This window comes from Colobus angolensis, unplaced genomic scaffold, assembly GCF_000951035.1.
Source record: "Colobus angolensis palliatus isolate OR3802 unplaced genomic scaffold, Cang.pa_1.0 Scaffold285, whole genome shotgun sequence".
NCBI classification, from domain to species: domain Eukaryota; kingdom Metazoa; phylum Chordata; class Mammalia; order Primates; family Cercopithecidae; genus Colobus; species Colobus angolensis.
In genome coordinates this window covers 4,155,162-4,169,739 of record NW_012116099.1, presented here as the reverse complement: position 1 = coordinate 4,169,739, position 14,578 = coordinate 4,155,162, and the positions used below count along the sequence as shown (strand labels likewise).

Genomic DNA, 14,578 nt, shown 5'->3' with positions numbered 1-14,578 from the left:
GAGTCATCCTAGCAGAGGCCCTAGACACCATGGAGCAGGGGAGAGCTGTCCTCACTGTGCCTTTTCTGAATTTCTGACCAGCAGAATCCACGAGCATAATAAAATCATTGTTTTATGCTATGTATTGGGCTGCATTGTTATGTAACAATAGACAGTGGAACACAGATAAAAGAGATGGAGCTCCTGCAATATTTTAGGTGAGAGAGAATGGGGGCTAAGACCAGGGAGCTGCTGAGGGAAGGGTGAGAAGTGGTCAGATGCTGGATGTGCTGTGAAGGTAGGCTCATGTTTTACTGAGATATAGAATGTAGAATAGAATGAAGAAGAAGAGTCATGAATGGCATCATGGTTTATGGCTTGAGCCACAAGAAAGATAGAGTTGCCATTTATTGAGATGGGAAAGACTGTAAGGGAAACAGTTTTGGAGAGTGGGAGGAGGAAACGTCAGGAGCACCGTTTGGTACATATTAAGTTTGAGATGACTTTTGATTATCCAAGTGGAAAGATCAAGTAGGCAGTCAGAAATGCCTATTTATGCATATACATTTATATATCTACGTATATCAAGTAGTCAGTTGGAAATGCCTGTTTTATAGATCTATCTACTTATCTATATAATTTATCTAATCTATCTATCATGATGTGTTAGAAATAATGCTTGAAGTTGCAAATGAAATGACATTCTGATAGTTGATTTCTCAGCAAGGCAAAGTTTACTTCTGCAGAAGGGTGCTGCTCATTAGTTTGGTCACCATGAGAGCACATCAAACAAAGGAAAGCAGCAGATTCATCCCTAAAACATTGCGCTCCTACTGCTGTGTGCAGTCTCCATTGGCTAGAGTTGGACCACACAATCTAAACTGAACCCAGTTGGCTAACCTGAGACATACAGGGATGCAGTTACACTGGCAAGAAGACAGTTTTGGCAGGGGTAGGGAGGTTGGAGGGGGTTTGGTCGGGGGGCCATTGCAGTTGGAGGAGGTAATTTACAGAGTGAGTAGCAGATGTGGAATGTGGGCTCTATAGATAAAGACTGAGAGGAAGGTTGTTTCCCAGGGCAAGGGAACACAGAGAGTAAGGGAGTCTGGCCTTGAAAGCAGGGAACAAAGGACAAGGAAACTGAAACAAGTTAACCTTTGAAGAAGAATGTCTTACTGTATTTAACTTGATGAGACAAGGTCAGATCTTCATGAGAGATATGCAGTTAGAAAAGAATAGAGGGGCATAGACTAAGCCTTGGGTCATTCCATTGTTTAAAGGCCAAAGAGAGGAGGAGGAACCAAGAATAGAAAATGCATAGGAAAAGCTAGTGATAAAGAGGAAAAGCAAGAGTGTTATACCCTGGAAGTCAAGAGAAGAATGTGCTTTAAGAAAGAGAGAGTGATTATCTTTCACTAATGCTGCAGACAGGTCAAGTAAAATGAAGATTGAGAAGTCATCACGGGATGAAGGATTTCAAGGGTTTATGACTGTTATTTATTGAGCATCTACTATATACCAGGCATCGTACTGATTAGTCTTATAATAGTAGTAGAGAAGAAAGAGGTGACTGCAGGCTAATGTTAATAGATAATAATCATTTATTGAGTATCTACTGTATGCCTGATAGTTATTGGGAGTCTTACATATGCTGTCTCATTTATTCTTTACCATAGCCCCATAAAGAATGAATCAGAGACATAAAGTTACCTTCCTAATATGGCCCAATTAGTAAGTGGCAGAACCGAGACTCAAACTCAGTTCTACCTGATAGCAAAGCTAGTGGTCTTTCTACTACCATTCCTCCTTAAGGAGTTCACATTTTTCTGGGACATCCTAAGGGGTGCAGGAGTGTGAAAAGCTACCACATAAACATCTTTCTGGGGAGATCAGTTTCTTCAAAGTTTTAAAAGAGTATATAAAAATAGTTTCATAGCAAAGTAAATATTAATATATGTAATAAGATGCAAACTTCTAACATAAATGAAAGGCTACAGATGCATGCCACCACGTCCAGCTCATTAATTTGTTTTTTAAAAGAAATGGGGTCTTGCCATGTTTCCCAGACTGGTTTCAAACTCCTGGTCTCAACTGAACCTCCTTCCTTGACCTCCCAAAGCTTTAGAATTATAGACAAGAGCCACCACACCCACCCTCTAATCCAATTTTTAAATAAATATCTAACACACATGGGGCTTGCTCCCTGAGTCACTTTGTGTTATGTGTGATTTTCTCTTTTTTGGTGGATCAATTTGTGAATCCTTTACCCTGTCTTCTCTGGAACAGTTGATTTGCTGTTTTTTCTAGTTGGATTGTAAGTGCAGAAATAGCCTATTATTATACAAAATTTCAGAGCCAAAGTTTATAATCTGGTGATCTGAGGAAGTCAGGGAATACATACATTCTCTGTGTAAAAAATTTTGCGGTTATGGACATATAAATTTTCATTAGAAAGTATGTATCAGCTTCTCAAAGGAATTCTTGAACTCCAAAAGACTCACAACCATGAGACAGACAAATAAAAGCTGTGTATAACTCATAGGTAAGAGAATAATTAAGACTTGCACACAGTCTTTTGCTTGGGCAACTTTTGAAGGTCCAGTTAGACCAGATTTAGAGAACAATCATGGCAACTAGACTTTATGAATATATCACCTAACGAAGGTTTGTGCACCACTGCCTACGAAATGTGAGAGATGTGGTTTGGTCAATAAATATCACCAGGTCTCTAACACTTTGATGAACACTTTGGGACTTACTATTTTAGATTTAGGTTAGTCAAGGACACCTAGTGTATGTTGCTGGTCACAAGAGTTCCTCAAACCTGCAGAGTCTGGGGTAATTGTTAAGATATCAACTCAGGAAAGTGAAGACAGAAGACTCATCTATCACTTTTTGGAAATATAAAGTAAATTAAATCGAGGTGAGCCAAGTTCTCTGAGCCATTTTTCCTAAACAAATGAGAAAATAGCACTCTACTTAGGACTTCTTAGTCTATTTCCCACACTCTGTTTACCTATAGTTTAGAGGTTACAAATTGGTGTTTGTTAGCTATGTTTTCTTTAAATCCACATGATTTGAATTTTTAAAAATTAGATGACAACCTTTAGAAATCATGAGATCTCCTTTCCTCAATTTGGATTTCTAGCTTCTTTGAAAAATTGGAAAAACTATCAAGATGGAGCCTGTTCTCTCTCATGGAAACACCAGGCCTTCTTCAGTTAAACCCATTCTTATAACCTCCTACTGTCCTACACAAGGCCCTGCTAGCTCCTTTAGGTATTTGCAATCTCAACCTGCGCTGTGCTCAGATGATCTTAAATGTGTCAAAACTCTTCAGGAGAGCAGGATTCAGATGGCACTGTGATAGATAGATGAAGGAGATTGTGGAGGATAATTTTGAATATTTCTCTGAGCTATGCTTACAGTGTTTTTCCCCCCAAAATAGTTAATTTGAGCTCCAAATCACCTGGAAAAGATTTTTATGGTGGCGGTAGATCTTTCTGTCGTAAATTTATAGATTGTTATACCTTAGAATTCCAGTAAAACTACATTAGTACAGACCAACTGAGACAAAGGTAGCCATACTTAGTAAAAACGTTAAGTATATTTCAAAATCAGCATAGTTGATTTCTTGCGGTTAATTAGGTTAATATCAATTTACCTCAACAGTGAGAGAAAATTTTTCCAGGAAGCTTTAACAAATAGATAAAATTAATTTATAATTGGCAGATATTAAAAATACTTAAAATATGTTAATTAAGCCAATGAAACACCTGAACACACACACTTTATTGAGTCAACTCTTTCTTCATAGACAATGTAATACGTTACAGACCTCCTAAGGGTTAATAATTACACTTCAGATTTGGCAATTTTCAAATGGGTGTGTTTTTGCATTGGTGATATTTAGATTCATTGTGTTTCACTTTTACAGCCGGACACTCATCTCTGGTTAGGGGCTTAAGCATACAGTCCTTATGCCAAACAAAACAGAAATTTATAACTTATTAAAATGCATCTTTGCCAATGATTAATAGGAAATGCATGGTCAAAGCAAACTCTTTAAATGTAAATATAAATTCAAGCACTGAAAATGGTTCTGAGATTGCACAATGACTTTTCTAGTCATTTTAAGGAAATATAATATCCATGTATTCAGTTTTTATTGCTGCTTAATAAGCCACCAGCAAACTTAAAACAGCAATAATTTATTTGCTCAAGAATCTTTAATTTGGGCAGAGTCCAATAGGGACAACTTGTCTATGATCCATGCAGTATCAATTGGAGCAAACACACCCTGGAGTTGGAGGATTCACTTCCGAGATAACTCGCTCACACAGTTTAGAAGTTGGTACTGCATCTCAGCTAGAAAGAGAGCAAGCGTACTGGGTTTCTCTCCTTGAGCTTCTTCTTGGGCTGCTTGGGCTTCCTTAAAGCATGGATTCCAAGAACGGGTGCTCTACGAGGACTGGGTTCAAGCTGCTAGGTTTCTTGTAACTGACACTCAGGAGTCCCAGATTGTCCCTTCCATCACATTTTTGGTCAAGTAAGTCATTAGGTCTAGCCCAGGTTCAAGTGGATTAGAATTAGATTCTACCTCTCAATGGGAAATGCCCCAAAGAATTTATAACTATATTTCATCTAATGCAGGAGTGTCCAATCATTTGGCTTTCCAGGGCCATATTGGAAGAAGAATTGTCTTGAGCTGCACATAAAATACACTAACACTAATGATAGCTGATGAGCTAAAAAATCACAAAAAAAGATCTCATAATGTTTTAAGAAATTCATGAATCTGTGTTGGTCTGCATTCAAAGATGTCCTGGGCCAAACGCAGCCTGCAGGCCGCATGTCGACAAGCTTGATCTACTGCATCATGTCTAAGATATCTGTATTGCCAGAAAATATTGTACTAAGTGGTTTCTATTCAGGGAGGCCACGTACTCTTGAAAAAAGCCCCTGAAAGCCAGACTATCTCTTGAGCTCCAACTGGGGCTAAGTGTGAGTCCGCATGACTCAGAGTCACATGAGGTCAATTTTCTTTAGCTTAGAGTTGTTCAAAGTGAGGCATGGGGGTGGCTGGTTCACTAATGTGGTATGTCTGTGAGTGAATAACATCACCTGTTGAAAGCTCAGATATGTGAAAGTTTGTGTCATTTGTGATGAGCTAAAATTTTTATTAAGAATGAAAAATCAGGAAAGCGAAACAACTCAACATTCTTTTAACTTACACTGGCTCTGCTCTTTAAGGCTGAGTCCATTGGCCCCTTCTCTCTGGAAGTGGGTATGAATCCCACGCCTAACATTATCTTGTGTTTACAGGGGAAGTGTGGACTAACGGATAAGAACTTAGGTTCTAGGATTGGATAAACTTGGTTTCCATACCTGGTTTTGACACTTATAAGTTGGTGACCTTGGTTGAGTTACTAAAGCTTTCTGTTTCCTCACCTATAAAATGGGTCCAAAAATAATACCTCATAGGAATGTTGTGAGATGATTAACATAAAGCACTGGGAATGCCTGGCACTTTGAAGAACTCAAGATACGTTAAAGATTATTATAATTATTATGTTCTTGATTACCTCCCAAATATTCAAGTATAGGCCAGGTATTGGAGCTTAATGTCTTTCAATATCTTTAGTCGCAGTGAAAGCATAAACACCTTTCTTTCTAAAAATATATTATTGATACCTTAGACAATTGGTATTATGTTCAGTTGTTAAATAAAGGTCTCTAAGCCTATTATAGAAAGTAGATAATATCATGGGGTCTTGGACTGTTGTTGAAGTAAGAAGTTAGGATAAGGTGGATAGTCTAGAGTTTATGTCCCAGTTTTGTTCTAGCTGTGTGACCTTGGGGGGAGTTATTTATGTTTTCAGAGCATCAGTTTCCTCATCTATATGAATGTAGCTAATAATATCCACTTTGCATTACTGATATAAGAATTAAATGAGGCCAATTACCTAAAAGGACCTGGCATGTAGCACCCACCAACAATTGATTTATTAGCTTTACCATTATTATTAAACTGATCAAAATAACTAGATTATTCAAACTAAGTTTTAACTTGATTTTGCACTTAATGCACAGAAACTGAGAAAATGGACTTTTCTTTCTTTTCTCATGGAAACTGATTCTAGCATTTTCCTTTCCTTTGCTTTCCTGACTTCTCTTCCCTTCTTTCTCTTCCTTTCCTTACCTTTTGTATTTCAAATTGTATTTCCCTCTCCATAGCTTTTGTCCATTCTTTTCTCTCTGGTGTGTGGGCTCTTTTTATATTCATTGCTAAAAGTTATTTATAGTATCAGAAAATTGCATTTTATGATACAAATTGTAAACATTTTCCTGGTCTGTAATTTGCCTTTTGGTTATTTCACGGTGTTATTTTTGTTTTGTTTTTGCCATGCAGAAATAAATATTTGATTTTTCTGTAGTCAGATTGTTGACCTCCTATTTTATGGCTCCTGGGTATTATTTCACAGTTATAAAGAATTTTCCCATGTAAATATTATTTTAAAATTGATATTTTCTTGAACTTTAATAGATTAACAATTACCTATAATATTTATCTATCTGTTCATGTACTAATAGGAAACAATTATAATTCTTTTGGTGCCCAACATGATTCACTAGTTGGTAGTGCTAGTCACCCCTCATTATTATTATTTATCATAGTCTTTCCAATTATTCTTGCTTATTAATTTTCCACATAAACTTCAAAGTCATTTGTCTGGCTCAAAAATATGTTGATTTATTTATTGGACTTACACAGAAACTTATGGGTTAACTTAAATAGAATTAATGCATTTTTTTATCCTGAGTCTTCCTCTACATGTGTTGTATGCCTTTCCACTTATTTTCAGTTTCCTTTCATGTCCCTCAGTAGCATTTTCATGCTCCCTTCCAATTGATTTTCATTTTATTTAAATCTATTTCCAGGTCCTTCAGGTTGCTTGTGCTACTGTAAAGGAGTTTTCACTTCAGACATGCTTTCCAATTGATTTTTATGCATTACCCTTTATGATGTTTCTTGCCATATTAAGTTTTAGATTTTTTTATATAGTTAAAATTTGCTAAGCTGTTAATGGTTTCTGGTTTTTCATCTTGCTTGAGTGCAAAGGGAGCAAATTATGGCAATAATATTTACCTTTGATATATCCCTTTTCTCCTTTGCCAAACACAGTGGGTAAGCTCTGTTTATGTTGCTTAACAACCTAATCCTGTCTTCTATGATGATTAGCCCATTAGGTCAGGGTTAATTCATAAACCATGCTCTAAAAGTCACCATAAGTAAAGCTTACACAGTTTGGGAGAAATGTATCTGATCATGCTAATTCCCTTCTCAAATCTCCATCACTTGCACATATAAATGGTTATAAAAGACACTCTTGGTGCATCCAGACCTTCTTCCATTCTGGTGATTTCTTACTGCAAGCCCCTGTAGCTCAGCTTGAGGGTTTTCTCTGTCATAGGAGTGTGCTCAGCCCATGTGTGGAAAGTCTACAAGCGCTGAGCATCCCTCAACTGATGATGGACAGGAATTGGTTGACATTTATCTTTTTTTTTTTTTTTTTTTTTATAATTTAGACAGCTTTGAGATGGGTTGTACACCATCTCCCAGATGTCCCCGACAAGTCTCAGTCCCAGTTGCCAACAATGGTAACTTGTTCATGAGTGTATTGGCTTCCTTCCTTTCTGTGCCTCACTTCACTATTTTTCCTCTGTGCTTCCTGGGTTCACCTCCCTAATAAATTTCTTGCACTCAACTCTTTATCTCTGGGTCTGTTTCTTGGGGAATGTAAACTAAGACAAAGGCATTTTACAGTCTTTTCCCACCTGGTTCTCTCCATTAAGCATCCTGAACCTCCTACCATGAACTCATCTTTCATTGACCAAAGACATAATGATCTGATATTTTATATCCTTCTAACAGCCTTTCCCTCTGCTGGAATGCCTTTCTATGCCTGTACGCCTGGCTACTCTGCTTTCAAGACCTGGGTCAAATGTCTCTCTGAAGAAAGTTGTCTTCCCAGCATAGGTCAGTTACACATTGTTCTGTGTTCCCATGCAAGGTCCATGTATTTCTATTGTGATGGACTATTTCCAAAGATGGTCACAATAATCTCTCCAATCCCTTACAACCTTTTTCAATGTGACTTTGCAGCTTCTCTCATGAAAAAAACAGCACCTGTTTCTCCTCTCCTTGCATCTTAGCTGGACTATGACTGGCTTTGTCTGCAGAATGTAGCAGAAATGTCCCTAGAACATAAAAGAGGTCTTGTAGTTTCTATTTTTACTCTCTTAGAAGCCAGTCATCCTGTAAAAAAGCCTGGGATACTCGGCAGAATAATGAGACCACATGCAGAGTGTGTCCTGGTGAAGTAGACACAAGGTGCTTTGGACAACAGCTGGTACCAAGGCCTGGGACATGTGAATGGGGTCATCTTGGATGCTCAGGCAAGTTGATCTGCAGCAAACACCACATGGAGCAGAGAAGGGCAATCCCTAGCAGCCCCTGCCTGAATCAAGAACAATCCAATAGTTGTTGTTTCAAGCCATTGGGTTTTGGATTTGCTGTTACACAGGAATAGATAACCACAGCATTTATTATAGTACTTACCATTAAATACTATAATTGCTTGTCTTTCTTTCCTACTTAGACTCTGAGCTATTTATAAATGGAGGGAGAATATTTTCATCTTAATGGCTGCAGCATGTGACACACAAGAATGTTTTTAAAATGATGAGCCCATGAAAACATGGGAATTCCTTGAGGAGTTCATGCAGAAACCTTGCCACATTGGGGATTGTTTTAAGGAAACAGGAGCCAAGAAACCAAGGATTAGAAAATGAATACCAAAGACAAGAGTAGGATGAAAATTCAGAGCAGTTGAAAGGAATTTCTAAAACTTTTAGTGTATGAGTTCTCCTAGAAATTGGTGAGAATATTGACCTCTATTTCAATCAGAGGGTAGCCTAGGTGAGCCCCACAGACCCTGGTACTTACCACGGCTGTCAGGCAGCTACCACTGTTTGCAATTAAACTTTTAATCACTCATGGCTCTTATTCTCTAGAATAAGTTTATACTACAGCAGAAGAGTAGCTTCAGGATATTGCAGGCTTCAAGAGGATATAGAAAGGTGGGGAGAACAGAGGTTCAGCTTAAATGGTTCTAAAACTGGAAATGATTTCCATAGTGATGCGGCTTAATCCTTTCTCTTCTTCCAGCATCTGCTGAGCACCACCTCAGCTACAGCACTGCCTCTCACTGTCTGCGATGAAGGCTCACTGAATTGAGAAAAGTTTCTCAAGTCATGTGACCTGTTGTGCCTCACAGCTTCCTGGAATGCTTTGTGACCTTTCTTATGCCCTTTACTAACAACTCCTACATTCATCTCTGGAGTTCTTTCTTTTCCTCTTTGGCCCCAGGAATAAGTTCCCTATTTTATCTGCAATTACAATGTCTCAAGGTTCAATCTGAGTCTTCCCTGCTCTGAGAAGCTGTCACCAACCACACCAACCTGTGACTTCCTAGAACACACTGAAAAAGGAACTGGCTTTGAAGCAACATAGATTTGGGTTCAAATCCTGGCCATGCTGATTGTAATTCTTCAGAAGTTGCTTAGTGATTTTTCTTTCCCCATCCGTATAATGGACAGTGTACTACCACTTCATGGGGCTGTTTTGAAGGTACAGGAGATGCCTACCGAAAGTGCTTAGCCCTTCCTGATATGTAGCAGAACATTGACATTTATTATTATTTTTGCTCTTCTCCAACTTCCAGTACTAATATCTATTTAGTACTCAAGTTATGTCTGCTTTTGTCCTCAAGTTATGTCTGCTTTATGACAGCTCTTGTCCTTGCACTAGCATTTAACTTTGACGTGATTTTTTTAATGTTGATATAAGCCTTCTCCTAATACAAAAGTTGTAAACTTCTTATTTATCTTTATATGTCCTAAGAATAACAGATGCTTAATAAATATTGGTGAAAAAAAAAAGCAACCACGTGTTAGGGCTCATTACCTATACCTGGTAATATTCCAGCATTCAGGTCAAGAACTCAATAAACCTTGAATTAGAGTAACTCTAATCTTCAAACGTTTTTGTTTTCCAGGAAAGGGATGATTAGGAAAACTTTAAAATTTTTTTTTCATCCTGCAGGTTTAGTTTAAGAGAAGAAAATGCAGACCCTATCCTCTTAAGAAACTACTTATGGGAAAATGCAATGGAGACATAAGGTCTACCTTTGTGGGTTTTGGTTTTCCTAATAAAAATTTATGGCCAGGTCGAAAATAATTGCTGGGAATTAAAAAGCAATTATGTGGATAATAGTTGCAAAGTAATTATATGGAATTAAGTAAGGAATAGGAAATTCCTATTCATTAGGAAAAATTTTGATTCAATAAAAATTATAAGAAATAATAAGTTTATAGATGAAGACGGTAAGCACCCATCTGTCTGCAGTGTGGATATACTCATGAGGAGGGAGAACAAATCCTCTAGTACAGTAGTCTTCCGTTAGAAGTAAAAGGTAGGAGGCCATATTGGGAATAAACAAGTAAATGGACTTAATCAGTGATGAAAACCAGTTTTTGTGCATTCTCAGAACATATGAGGTTGAAAGAAAAAAAAAAAAAAACAGGAAAAATAGTCAAACTCCATAAAAGCTCCAGAAAGGAACTCTAGAAGGTTGCTAGAATGGAAAGGCTCTGGTCCTTGCCAGCTTTGAGACTGGGGCAGCAAACCTGCATGCTGGAGCAGGGATGGCAGCCTATGCTGGACCAGAGGGAAAGAGGACTCCTGAGCACTGCCTAATAGTAATTTTCATATTGTTTGTTATGCCAGGGAACTCTTTGTCAACAGAATCTTGTAGGATCCTCTGATGTATAAAAGTGATAATGGTGTTGCTGCGTGGCTGCAAATAAGTGGGAAGAGAAAGGGTGGGAGGATCATTGGAGGGGCTGGTAGGATCTTAGATGCTGCAGCAGAGGACCTTAGGCCAGGCAGAAAGTGTTTGGGAGACCAGCAGCCTAGGATTCTGTAAGCCTTTGCAGACTGCTTCTATCCACAGACAAGGCTTTTGGTCTAGACTTAGTTTGTTAAAGGGCCCCAAGGATCAAAACTAGTGGCAAAGGAACATGAGAGTAAAGACACCTTTGTTCCCATCATGGAGGGGACGATAAGCTCTCATTTGCTCTTTTACACTATGATCTCAGCCGGGGGTTTTTTGTTTGTTTTCCTGAAAAATATTTTTCAAGCCGTAATTGAGGCTCTCAATGAAAGCCAATTGTAGCTTAGTGACACCTAAATGTGTCTGAGACAAGAGGCTCTGGATAGCCCTTCAGGAAGGCAACAGCAGCACTGATGTTTTTGACTATTCTTAGGGAAGCCTTAGTGTCCAAGTATATTTACAGTCTTGCAGCTGCACTTCATAATGAACCTTTAGAATCCTGGACTTTATCCTTACTTAGGAGTGGTTTTAACTGTCTATCTAAGTTTCTAATCTCATACCTCGAATGTGATTATAAAACCAAGATAAAATAAATAAAAGGGAGAAAAGTTATGAAAGAATCTCTTCCCAGATGAGATCCCTCAGAGTCAGAATGATCAAAAGGGTAAGCAGGTGAATAGCCTGTGAGTTACAGGCATTCCAGAGGCAAGGATCATCTTGATTAGTGGCCTGAATTGATATTTAGTGATGCATAAGTGGTGGATATTACTGCAATTTCCTTCACGCAACTGACAGGAGTTGAGCACCTTCTCTTCATGTTGCTCCAGGTTTCAGATCCTCAGCTGGGACAGGCCAGTTTTGAGGTTTCAGATAGACATTTCCCAGGATTGGATAGTGCCTTTTGTTAAGAGGGGAATGCTTTTGGGGACCACAGCCTGTTTACACACAACTCAGGCTCCAGAGCTCCTTTAGCCTCTTCCAACTGCACACATGAATGTAATTCACTGAGTGGAGGACTGGCCCCAGCCAGACCCACCTGGCCTGTGATCTTAGAACAATCTGCCTTTCCTGTGGGTGGATACTTGCTCTCTGGATGACCAAATGATGGAAGATTGCATGAGACTCCCTGTGCCACTTCTCTTTCCCAATAGGAGGCTACCTGTTTGACTACTTGGGCTTGCTCCTGGGACAGATGAGCTCACCCCCTGCTGCTCAGAGCAGAGTGACATGGGGTGTCTTGTGGGGAGTGGGGAACTGCCTTACATAAGGACCTCACAGACCCAGGCTCTCTCTTAAAATAAACTGACAACTTTCCTTGAGTTCCTCCTGCCTAGTATACTCTGCAAACATCCTGGTGCAATAAAAGAAAAAAAAAAAAAAAGGGCCAAGTTGGTAAATACTTACAAGTTTGTTTTACGGATGCTGTTCTGTTTTCTGAGTGCAGTGTGTCACAATGAGCCATGCTTTCTGAAGTGTTTGGAAAAGAATGTCTGTGACGTCACATTTCAAAGAAATACTGTAGCCTCAAATCAAGTAGTGAGCTATAACAATGCTCCACTAAACACCAATAATAACTCGCCTTTCAAAGAGAGATGCATTTCTCATGGACCTGGGAAGAATGCCATCTCCACCACATAATGTCAGCAAAATGTACTTTCACTTCCTCTTTTTCTTCTGAAGCATAATAGTTGTAGCAGGTCTCTTGGACTAAAACATATGCAAAGAGTTGGAGCCTTCATAATTCTTCCCTCCCCGCAAAATGCTTGAGACAAAAGTCTAGTAGGTATATTTGTATTTTAGGGAGCCTAAAGCTGTGTGAGTGTCTGTGTGTATCCTCTTTTGCATTCAGAAGACATTTTCTCCTTAATCCACACCTAAACTTTTTGGTAGCCAAGCACTTTCTATTAACAGAATCAACAGTCAAAATACATAAAAACACTTCATAAGATGAACTTTAAGTTAGGACAGTCCCAAATATCTTCACAGAGAAATATTGAAATGTTCAGGTAATTCAGAGAAGAGTAGGGGAGAGTGCCTCTTACCTGGGCTTCTTTCACTATTCCATTCTTTGTGCAGTTTCTGCTTTGCAAGCCATTGCTCTGTTTCTTGTGATTGTGAAGTTTCCCGTTGCAAACAGTACCGCCTCCAGGGTTAGCCATGGGTGTGAAGTGACAGAGCCCGGGACAGGTTTTCCTTCAGAGGTCTCTGCAAGTTTTAGTTTTTAGTCTGTGAGGGGATGGGATAAAGCTCTTTGGGGCTGAGCCCTTAAAGGAATCTTACCAATCAGGCTTTTCCAGAAGAAGAGCAACAGCCTATCTTTTTGCCAGATCGTTGAAACTAAAACAAACAGTTACCTTTATACTTCTCAACTCCAGTCAAAATGTGAACTCCATGGCAACAAACCTGCTTCCAAAACTATAAAGGAGATTGTCCATGCTGGCTCCTTCTGGGGACTGAGGGAACCTGGGGACTGAACAACCCAGTGGCAAAGTGTGAGGAGGCGGGCTGGGAGGTGGAGAGTCTTTTAAAGACACACACACACAGCACACTCACAGAGTCTTCTAAGTACACTGAGTTCTGAGTTAATCTCTTTTTCCCACCCCCTCTCTCCTGCATGTAATTGTGGTTTTTGGTTGTAAACCAAGCTCAAAAGTTAATATTTCTTTTTGCTATAAAATAACATTCAGAGGTGGTTGCCAGGGGCTGGAGGGATGAGAGAAAGGGAAGTTATTGTTTAATGAGTACAGAGTTTCAGTTGGAGCAGATGAAAAAGGTATAGTGATGGATGACTGCACAACAAGGTGAATGTACTTAATGCCACTAAACTGTACACTTAAAAATGACTAAAATGGTAAATTTCATATGATGTATACATGTCCATAATTTACAAATGATTTGAAAAGATTTTTTAAAAGCCAGTATTCAAAACCCACCTATGTTAAAATCAGTACTATAATAAGGGGGTACCGACTCATCAAGAATTCCAGTAAGACAGATGTTGGGGAGACAGAATATTTGGTGACTGCATTGTCTTTACCTCGTGACCTTGGGGGAGGCATTTACCCACTTTACGCCTCAGTTTTTCCACCTATAAAATATCTGCTGAGGTGGAATGAAAATTATGATGTAGCTCGGGTTTGCTACCGCTGCAGGTGTGAGGTGGTTGGTGACTGCTGGGTCCCAGTCCTGAAACACATCTGGTTTACTCATTAACTCTTATTCTCTCAATGCATGAATCTTCAAAGCTCTTTCTTCCTATCATCATCAAACGGCATGGTGACATGATTTGTTGGAGAGTCATTACAACCTGTTGAGTTTTCCCAAGCCCACCCTTGTGGTTTTCCTGAGTCAAGACTTCTTTAGCATCAGACTCTAAGAAAAGAAACCAATTTGGCTGGGTGCGGTGGCTCACGCCTGTAATCCCAGCACTTTGGGAGGCTAAGGTGGGCAGATCATGAGGTCAGGAGATTGAGACCATCCTGGCTAACACGGTGAAACCCAGTCTCTCCTAAAAATACAAAAAATTAGCTAGGTGTGGTGGTGAGTGCCTGTAGTCCCAGCTACTCGGGAGGCTGAGGCAGGAGAATGGTGTGAACCTGGGAGGCAGAGTTTGCAGTGAGCTGAGATCATGCCGCTGCACT

General features: G+C 39.3%; 1 protein-coding gene across 2 annotated transcripts in view; it reads right to left on the bottom strand.

Moving 5' to 3' along the window:
• Window positions 1–13,387, bottom strand: part of SPTLC3 (serine palmitoyltransferase, long chain base subunit 3) — a 169,877-nt gene extending 156,490 nt beyond the window's left edge. Inside the window, exons 1-2 of one of the 2 annotated variants that reach the window (XM_011948879.1) lie at window positions 13,292–13,376; window positions 12,980–13,163 (exon numbers count right to left, since the gene is read on the bottom strand). In XM_011948879.1, coding sequence (XP_011804269.1) covers window positions 12,980–13,096 — 117 coding nt within the window. In that variant the 5' untranslated portion in view covers window positions 13,097–13,163; window positions 13,292–13,376. Of the gene's footprint in view, window positions 1–12,979 lie in introns of both variants that reach the window. The other variant, XM_011948878.1, reaches the window with a different exon arrangement.
• Between the last annotated feature and the right edge of the window lie 1,191 nt (window positions 13,388–14,578).